Consider the following 8,556-nt stretch of genomic DNA (forward strand, 5'->3'; position numbering starts at 1 on the left):
GGTGGTGGGGGGGTTTTGGGGGGTTGTGGGGGGGTTGGGGGGTCAATGGGGAGATTTGGGGGGTCTCTGGAGGATTTGGGGTGGTCTTGGAGGGGTTTGGGGGAGCAGTGAGGGGATTTGGGGGGGTTTCTAGAGGATTTGAGATGGTCTTGGAGAAATTTGGGGGGGTCTTTGGGAGGATTCTGGGCAATTTTGGGGGGTCTTGGAGGGGTTTGTGGGGCAGTGAGGGAGTTTGGGGGGTCTCTGGAGGATTTGGGAAGGTCTTGGAGGGGTTTGGGGAGACAATGAGGGGTCGGGAGGGGCCTCTGTGGGATTTTTGGAGGTTTCTGTGGTGCAGTGAGGGGAATTGGGGGGGGGTCTCTGGAACCTTTGGGTGGTCTCTGTGGGGCTGGGGGGTGCTCTGTGAGTTTTGGGGGGCTCCTGACGCCCCCTGCCCCCCCAGCACGCCGGGGACCTGGGGAACATCTGGGCGGACGCCGAGGGCCGGGCGCAGTTCCGAATCGAGGACCCGAGGCTGAAGGTGGGAATTGGGGTCTGGGGGGGTCCTGGGGGGTCCAGGTTCTGCCCCACCACCAGGGAGGGTCTGTCCCTATATCTGGGGGGGGGTCTCTGTGGGGTTGTGACCCCCCAAATCCCCCTCCCCAGGTCTGGGACATCATCGGCCGCTCCGTGGTGGTGGCTGAGGGCGAGGACGATCTGGGCCGGGGGTCCCACCCGCTGTCCCGTGTCACCGGCAACTCGGGCCCGGGGTGAGCACCGGGGGGGTGTTTTTTGGGGGGGGGTCTTTGCGGGGTCACCCCCCCTGACCCTCCCGTGTCCCCAGGCTGGCCTGTGGCGTGGTGGCTCGCGCGGCTGGGCTCTTCCAGAACCCCAAACGCGTCTGTTCCTGCGACGGCGTCACCCTCTGGGAGGAGCGCGACCGCAGCCGCGGGGCTCCCCCGGGGACCCCCGCCATGGAGACCCCCAGCCCCCACCTGTAGGAGCCCCCCGGGACCGAATAAAGAGTTGGAGCCCCCTCGCTCGACAGCTGCTGCGGCTCCTTTAAGGGGGGGCGTGGCTAGAGCCAACTGGGGCGTGGCTTAAAGGGGAGACAGGCGGGGCTAACACGGCGGGAAAACAGGGGGTGGGGCTCGCGCGCGCGGTGCGCACGGCACGCAGGCGCGCTGAGGGAGGGCGGTGCGCACGGCACGCAGGCGCGCTGCGCACGGCGCCGCCCCCGCCGCCCTCAGGAACCGCCGCCATTTTGAAGCCGCCGCCGCCGCTGCCGGTTCTGTCCCCGCCGCGCTCCCCCCAGCGATCCCCGCCGCGATGCGTCCTGGCATCAAACTCTTCGTGGGCAACGTCCCCGAGGAGGCGACGGCGGAGGAGTTGAGCGAGCTGTTCGCAGGCGCCGCGGGGCCGGTGCTGGGCGTCGCCCTCATGAAACAGTTCGCTTTCGTGCACCTGCGGGACGAGGCGGCGGCCGCGCGCGCCATCTCGCAGCTCAACGGGCACCAACTGCACGGCCGCCGCATCGTGGTGGAGCCGTCCCGGCCGCGCCCCACCAACACCTGCAAGATCTTCGTGGGGAATGTGTCGGCCGCGTGCACGAGCGGGGAGCTGCGCTCGCTCTTCCAGCAGTACGGCCCCGTGGTGGAGTGCGACGTGGTGAAAGGTACCGGACCCGCCGCCGGGGCCGCGCGGCCCCCGCCGCCCAGCTCGGCCCGCGCCGCCGGGTGATCCGTGGCACCCGAGTTCCGTCCGACTGCGGCGTCGCCCCCGCCCGGACCCCGGCGCGGCCCGGGCTGGTGGAGCGGGGGGATTCCTGCCGCCTCCCCCCTGCCCCGAGCGGGGCCGTGCGAGCCCGAGTGAGCTCCCGTTACCCCCCTTCTGCCAGCCACGTCCTCCTCCATCGCCTCCGCCCGCCCCACCGGCCGGGGCGGTGCGGGCCTGTGTGGGCGGTCCGGCCCCCTTAACCCCCCTTCTGGCAACCACGTGTCTTCGATCGCCTCCCCCGGGCTCAGGTGGGGCTGTGCCAGCCCCTGTGGGTGCCCCTGATCCCGTAACTCCCCTGATAACCCTCCTTCAGCCGGCCTCGTGCTCTGCAATCGCCTCCCCAAACCCCCGGTGGGGCCATATGAGCTCGTGTGGGCTCCCCAACCCCCTCAAATTCCACATTATCTCTTCTCTAGCCAACCTCCTCATCTTCCCTCACGTCCTTCACGTGGCCCAGGTGGGCTCCCCACACTCCTGAACACCCCCATAACCTCCTTCCTGGCAGCTTTGTTCTGTGCCATCAGCACCCCCAGCCCCGGGGCGGTGACCCCCTGCCCACTGCTGCCACCTCTGCAACCAAATCACCCCCAGGCCACGGCCTGGCCTCCATAGACATGGAGCAGGGACATGCACAGAACACTGCGTGAAACCCCTGAGGGGTTCAATGATTTCACATTGGGGACCCCCAGCACAGCCTGGTGGGGTCACCCACCTCCCCCAGCTCAGGTGTCACCCATGTCACACTGATGGACTGACAAGTGTCACTCCACTTCCCTCTCCTGACCCTGCTGTCATCTCATCCCTTCTCACCCGACCCTGGAGCCGCAGTGACTTCCCCGCAGTGCCCACGTGCCACTGCCCACAGGAGGGGGACATTGTTCCTCTGCTCTCTCATCCCAGGTCGCAGCCACCGGCACAGCCCGGCAGAATCTGCCCCGTGTCCCCTCAGGTTTGGGGGTGCCATGGCTACCCCCAGGGTGCGGCAGCAGGGCTGGGGGTGACATGGAGGGGACATTTCCTCTTTGGGCTTCCAGAGTGGGACGTGGATGTGGGACAGGAGCCAGGGGAGTGGGATGGCACCGGGGGGACAAAGGAGAGGGTGACATGGCAGTGATCCTCAGAAATGGGATGGGTTTGCTTGGCCAGTGATGCTCCCAGCACACCACCCACCCTTGGGTGGATTGTTACTGGTTCTGGTGGTCTTGCTCTGTGACTGCAGGGAAATACCACAGGGTGGATGCCCTCCTGCCCTGTGCCAGCCCCGGACCCGTCATGCCACGGGGGGTGACCCCCCGACCACCATGGGGGCATCCAGCCCCCAAACCTGCTGGGCCAAGTGCCACAGGCGGCCACCAGAGCTGCCACCAGGTCCTGCTTCCCTGCTCCTCGCTGTGCTCAGATGCCTCTGTGCTGCCAAGCCACAGCTGTGCCCTGTGGCACTGGCTCCTCGCCATGGCTGGGCACTGATGGGGGGTGCTCAGGCCCTTCCTTCCCTCCCTCCTTCCCTCTTCTCCCTCCTCTTCTTCTCTGTCTTAAGTCCCTGTTCCCTTCTCTGTCCTTGTCTTTTTCTGTCTCTTCTCCCCCCTTTCTCTGTCCTGCTCTCTGTGCTGGCGCCGGTTCTCTCAGCTTTGCTCCGCTCACTGCCAGGACATCCCACTGAGCCCACGGTGCTGGCACTGCCAGCCCAGCCCGGGCCCTTCTTCCCCATGTGCCAGGGAGGGGCTGGGAGGGGGCACAGGAGGCAGAGCCTGGGGGGCACAGAGGGAGCCAGGCGGGCTGGGGGAGGCTGTGAGATGGGGGACGCCGGGTGGGCTGTGACCAAATGAGCGTGGGGCAGAGCCGATGGTGCTGGTTGTGTCTTCTCCGGCGAGCGGGGCCGGCAGCGCCGTCCCGGGGCCAGCAGCGCCCGTCCCGCGCCCGTCCCGCTGCCGCCGCACGGCTCGTTAGTGCCGGCTCCTGTAACGAGTTGTGTTTTCTCCCCTCACTGCTCTCTCTGCTGCTTTGTCAGACTATGCCTTTGTGCACATGGAGAACGAAGCCGATGCTAAAGTTGCCATCGAAAACCTAAATGGGAAGGAGGTCAAGGGGCGCCGGGTGAACGTGGAGCTCTCCACCAACGTGCAGAAGAAGGGCACGGGCCAGGCGCCGCCGCCCGCCCTCGGCGTCGACAAGACCAAGCGCATCGGCCTCGAGTACCGCGAGAAGTTCCAGCCCAAGATCGAGGGCTTCGACCAGCAGCGCCGGGTGGCTGATGCCACCTTCCCCTCGGCCACGGGCGCCGGCTACGCCGCCACCCCCTCCCTGTACGATTACCAGCAGCGCTTCGGCGCCAAGTACGACGCCTTCGATGCGCAGCCCCGACCCGCCTCCCCCACCTACTTTGGCAGGGACCGCAGCCCGCTGCGGCGCTCGCCCACCCGCGCCGGCTACGCGGCGGTGACGCTCCCCATGACGGCGCAGCCGGCCGCCTACCGCGCCCAGCCCTCGGCCTCGCTGGGAGCCACGTACCGAGCCCAGCCCTCGGCCTCCCTGGGCGTGGCGTACCGCCCGCAGCCCACCACGGGCCAGGCCGCCGCATACCGCGCGCAGCCCTCGGCCTCGCTGGGCGGCGCCTACCGCTCCCAGCCCTCGGTTGGCTCCCTAGGCGCTGCGGGCACTCAGCCCGCTGCTGCCAACTCCCTCGGCTCCTACGGCGCCCAGCCCGCCGCTGCTGCCTCGTACGGCGCGCAGCCCGCGGCCGCCAACTCCCTCAGCTCCTACGGCGTCCAGTCCGCTGCCCTGGCCTCTTCCTACAGTGCCCAGCCTGCCGCGGGCTACTCAGCCGGCTACAGCGCCCAGCCCGCCATCGCTGCCTACGGCGCCCAGCCCGCTGCCGGCTCTGCTGGCTCCTACAGCACCCAGGCCGTGGCTGTGCACGTGGCGTCCTACGGCACCCAGCTGGCCGCAGGCTCCTACGGCACCCAGACCATGGATGGCCACGCCGGCTCCTACAGTGCCCAACCCGGCGCAGTGCTGTCTGCTGGCTACAGTGCCCAGGCTGTGGCGGTGCACGCCAGCTCTTACAGTGCCCAGGCCGTGGCAGGTCACGCCGCAGCTGCCTACCAGCCTGTGGCCGGCCACTCTGCCTCCTACGGTGCCCAACCCGCGCTGTCCACCTCGTACGGCGCCCAGCCCACTGTGGGCCACTCAGCTTCGTACGGAGCCCAGCCCGCCACAGGCCTGCCCGCGTCCTACGGCAGCCAGCCCGCGGCCGCCGCGCTCCCCGCTGGCTATGGCGCGCAGACGGGCTCCTCGCTGGCTGCATCCTATGGCAGCCAGGCCGCCGTCGCTGCCGCCTCCTACAAGGCGCAGGCCTCTGCCCCGCTGACGGCCGCGTACCGGGCGCAGGCCTCCGGCGCCATGGCGGCCTCCTACCCGGCGCAGCAGCCATCCTCCACCGCGCTGGCGGCTGCGTACCGAGCCCAGCCCGGCAGCGCCTACGACGGGCCGAGCCAGCTGGGGCAGCCGGCGGGCTCCTACCTGGGCCTGGCGCAGGCCGCCGCCGCACCGCCCTACGAGCGCACCCGCCTCTCCCCGCCTCGCAGCGCCGCCTACGACGACCCGTACAAAAAATCGTCCTCTCTGGCTAAAAGGTACGGTGCCGGGCGGGGCACCGACCCCCGCCCCTGCCTCCCGCTGCTCGCCGGCTCGCCGGGCTCCGGCGCACCAGTCGCGGCTTGACCGGTGCCATGTGGCACCGGCGCGGCTTGCTGTCGCCCGGCGCGGTGGGCGCCATGGCTCCGCTCGTGCCGCGCAGATCCCGGGGAGGGGATGGGACTTAGTGTGGGTGAGGGGAGGCAGTGGCACACAGCGGGGCCTCCGTGGCATCCCGTGTCCGATCCCGTTCTGCGCCAGCTTTGCCCACCGTGGTGCGTCCCCAGGTGGGACACGGTGCCGCCAGCGGCGGCGGATCCAGGTGCCGTCCCCCCCGGCTGATCCCACTCTCTTCTCTCGCCCAGGTACGGCTCCGAGCGCCGTCTGTCCGAGCTGGCCGATTACCGGCGCTTAGCGGACTCGCCGCTGGCGTACCGCCGCTCGCCCACCAAGTCCCCGCTGGACTACCGCCGCCTGCCGGACGCGCACACCGAGTACGCCCGCTACTCGGGCGGCTACAGCGACTACCTGCCCCCTGCCCGCATCCACTCGGGCTACCAGCGCCGCCTCTGAGCTGGCCACGGCCCCGCTCGCCGCCCCGCTGGGGCACGGACGGTTCTTTTTCAGCCGATTCTTTCTGGTTTTGCTGTTTGAGTTTTTTAGAAGGTTCCGCGGTTACGGTGGCCGCACGGTTCATCCCCCGCTGGTGCTCGGTGCCGGTTCATAACCCGCCAATGGTTGCAGCCACGTGGCTCAGACTCTTTTATACCACGAGTTGTCCCATTTTTTGGGTGAATTCCCCGTTTCCAGCGTCAGGCCCGGCACGGTGCCGGCAGTTTTTTATGACTGTAAATAAATGCTGGGGTCTGCTCCGGTTCCCGACGCCTCCCGCCTGGTTCTTTCCCAGTCCTGGGGGTCCACTTCCACCCCTAGGGACACCTCCCAGTGCCATCATCACCACCCATCCCAGGCTAATGCCACTCCCGGTGCTGGACCCGCTTTCCCACCACAGAGGAGTGGATTTGGACGATGAGCAGTGTTCAGAGCTGGCAGCAGGAAGTGCCAGACTCAGTTCTGCCACGACACCACCGGACGGGATCACCGGCACTGACCTGTGCTGGGGCTTGTTTTGGGTGAGGAAAGCTGGTTTTGAGGGGTGGTGCGTGCCATGCCAGGTACCACTGTCACCACCGTGACCATTCCTGCAGGTGTTTCCTGTCCCCCTTTCTCCCCAGGGACCGGTCACAGCCCAGTCTGGCTGTGCCACAGGAGGGACAGCCAAGGCACATTAACCACCGTGCTGAAGAGCCAGGCAGGAGGATCTGACACTTCTCCCCTGCTTTCCAGGGTGGCCACACACGCCTGGGCCTGGCCCCAAGTCCCCAGGTGTGGCGATGGCAGCACCCACAGGTGACCATGGAACCAATCAGCGCTGGCAAGGCAGAACTGGCAGCATCACCAAAGGCATGTCCTGGGCTTAATGACCGTAATGAACACCAAGAGGCAGGAGCAATCTGGGGACAAACAAGCCACTTTGGGGACAAAATGAACCAGTTTGGGGACAAACAAGACAGTGCAGACTAATTAGCCCTGGGCAGGTTAAGTGGCAGCTCCCGCTGCCTATGGGAGAAGGAACTGGGGGTTAAAGCACCTCTGTCACCCCTGGGTGCCCCTTTGGGGGGCCCCAGGACTGTTTTGGGGGTGTCCACGTTTACAGCAGGCCCTCCCCGGGGGCTCTGGTCTGCGTGGGCAGACCAGGCAGGGCACAGGCAGCACCCGGGATTCCAGAATGTTCCGTGCCGTGTTCTGAGGGGATGTGAGTGCAGAGAAAGAACCGGGGGCGGAGCCAGCGCCTTTTGTTAAAAATTTTGAGTTTTATTTTACCGGAAAGTGGGGTCGGGGGACTCTAAATCACTCGGGGGGTTCCACCCCCGCCGGCGCGGCGCGGCGGCCTCCGGTCAGCTACAGCGTTGGGCTAAAAACCTACCACTGGATTATCCACCCTCTTAAAAAATAAAGGAAAAAAAAAAGGCAAAACGACGACTCGGAAAGAGCTCCGGGGGAGCGAGGGGGCGGCGAAGCAAAGCAAAGCTGGCGCTGGGGGACGGCTGCGGCTGCGCGCTCACACCTGAGCCTGGGGTGGGGACCCAAAACTACCTGGAAAAGCAAAATCCTGCCCAGGGGGGCGGGGGAAGCTGGGGGAGGGGCTGAGCTAATCCTGCCCGGGCTGAGGACGAGCCGCGCGTCCGTAAGGAACAGGCCCGGGAGCGGCACGCGGCGGCGGTGGCACCCGGCGCGGCCCGAGACGCGCGGCGCCGAGTTGGCGTGCGACGGGACCCCGACGTCCAGCCGCACAAATCTTACCTGTAAGAGAAAAGAGGAGTTGGCGCAGGTGCCCCCGGGGCCGATCTGGAACCGTGCCGAGCCCCGGTGCCCTGGGGAGCTGCGGCTTCCTGGCAGCAAGAGAGTCCTGACGTGGAGCATCGGCGGGGCTCCGGCCCCCTCGGACCCTGGGCCCGCCAGGACCTGGGCCACAGCCTGAGCGAGCAGGAGCTGCCCCCAGGCCGGGGGCTCTGCGGGAACCCCCCACCCCGCAGGGACTGTCAGGACACTGAGCCCGGCAGGAACGTGAGTTACAGCCACGAGAGTGACGCCAGCACCGCTCCGCTCACCACGGCACCTCCTCGCCACGACTGGGCTTTAACGCCCGTGGGGCCTGTCCGTGTCACTGTGACCCGTCACCCGCCTCAACCTCAACTGGCACAACGGGGACCACCGGCAGCGGGGCCCCCCCGCGGTGCCGAGAGCCACCAACGCGCTCACCTCCGGCTCAAAAGGCGGAGTATCGCGCCCGGTCCGCGTACGGGTCCCGCCCGAAGCGCTGCATGTCGTAGAGGGACGCCCGGGCCACCGAGGAGACGGGCGACAGCTGCCCACGCTCGTACGTGTACGCCTCTCCGACGGTGCTGGCCGCGGCGGCCGTGCGGCGCAGGGGGCTCCTGTCCCGGGTGTAATACGTGGAGGACGCGGCGGCGGCCGCGGCGGTGGCGGCGGCGGCGGCGACGGCGGCCGCCGCGCCCGGGGTGGGCAGCAGCGCTCGGTCGTACGCGTCTAAGGTGGTGGGGATGCGGCCGGGCCCGGCCGGGGGGGGGGGCCCGGGCGGGGACT

The 8,556-nt window shown here is 68.1% G+C and overlaps 3 protein-coding genes across 5 annotated transcripts in view; 2 read left to right on the forward strand and 1 right to left on the reverse strand.

Annotated features, from left to right (window-relative positions):
- The window catches only part of CCS (copper chaperone for superoxide dismutase), a 3,142-nt gene extending 2,118 nt beyond the window's left edge, over positions 1 to 1,024 (forward strand). Inside the window, 3 exon segments of the mRNA XM_041410557.1 lie at positions 408 to 520; positions 646 to 749; positions 824 to 1,024. Of these exon segments, the coding sequence (XP_041266491.1) occupies positions 408 to 520; positions 646 to 749; positions 824 to 980 (374 nt within the window). The 3' untranslated portion in view covers positions 981 to 1,024.
- Positions 1,025 to 1,191: 167 nt separating this feature from the next.
- On the forward strand, positions 1,192 to 6,264 carry RBM14 (RNA binding motif protein 14). Of its 3 annotated transcripts, none has more exons than XM_041410550.1 (3): positions 1,192 to 1,654; positions 3,764 to 5,387; positions 5,754 to 6,264. In XM_041410550.1, exons 1-3 carry the CDS (start codon positions 1,309 to 1,311, stop codon positions 5,959 to 5,961), a joined length of 2,178 nt encoding a protein of 725 aa, XP_041266484.1. In that variant the 5' UTR covers positions 1,192 to 1,308; the 3' UTR covers positions 5,962 to 6,264. The 3 variants fall into 3 exon arrangements, with proteins under 3 accessions (XP_041266484.1, XP_041266485.1, XP_041266486.1); XM_041410551.1 differs by having other exon boundaries at positions 1,197 to 1,654; positions 3,764 to 4,058; XM_041410552.1 differs by lacking the exon at positions 3,764 to 5,387 and having other exon boundaries at positions 1,199 to 1,654.
- Positions 6,265 to 7,242: 978 nt separating this feature from the next.
- The window catches only part of LOC121339076 (RNA-binding protein 4B-like), a 6,339-nt gene continuing 5,025 nt past the window's right edge, over positions 7,243 to 8,556 (reverse strand). Inside the window, exons 3-4 of the mRNA XM_041410556.1 lie at positions 8,212 to 8,505; positions 7,243 to 7,752 (exon numbers count right to left, since the gene is read on the reverse strand). Coding sequence (XP_041266490.1) covers positions 8,219 to 8,505 — 287 coding nt within the window. The 3' untranslated portion in view covers positions 7,243 to 7,752; positions 8,212 to 8,218. The remainder of the gene's footprint in view (positions 7,753 to 8,211; positions 8,506 to 8,556) is intronic.

The sequence above is a fragment of the Onychostruthus taczanowskii genome, unplaced genomic scaffold (genome assembly GCF_017590055.1).
Source record: "Onychostruthus taczanowskii isolate IOZ18803 unplaced genomic scaffold, ASM1759005v1 scaffold327, whole genome shotgun sequence".
NCBI lineage: Eukaryota > Metazoa > Chordata > Aves > Passeriformes > Passeridae > Onychostruthus > Onychostruthus taczanowskii.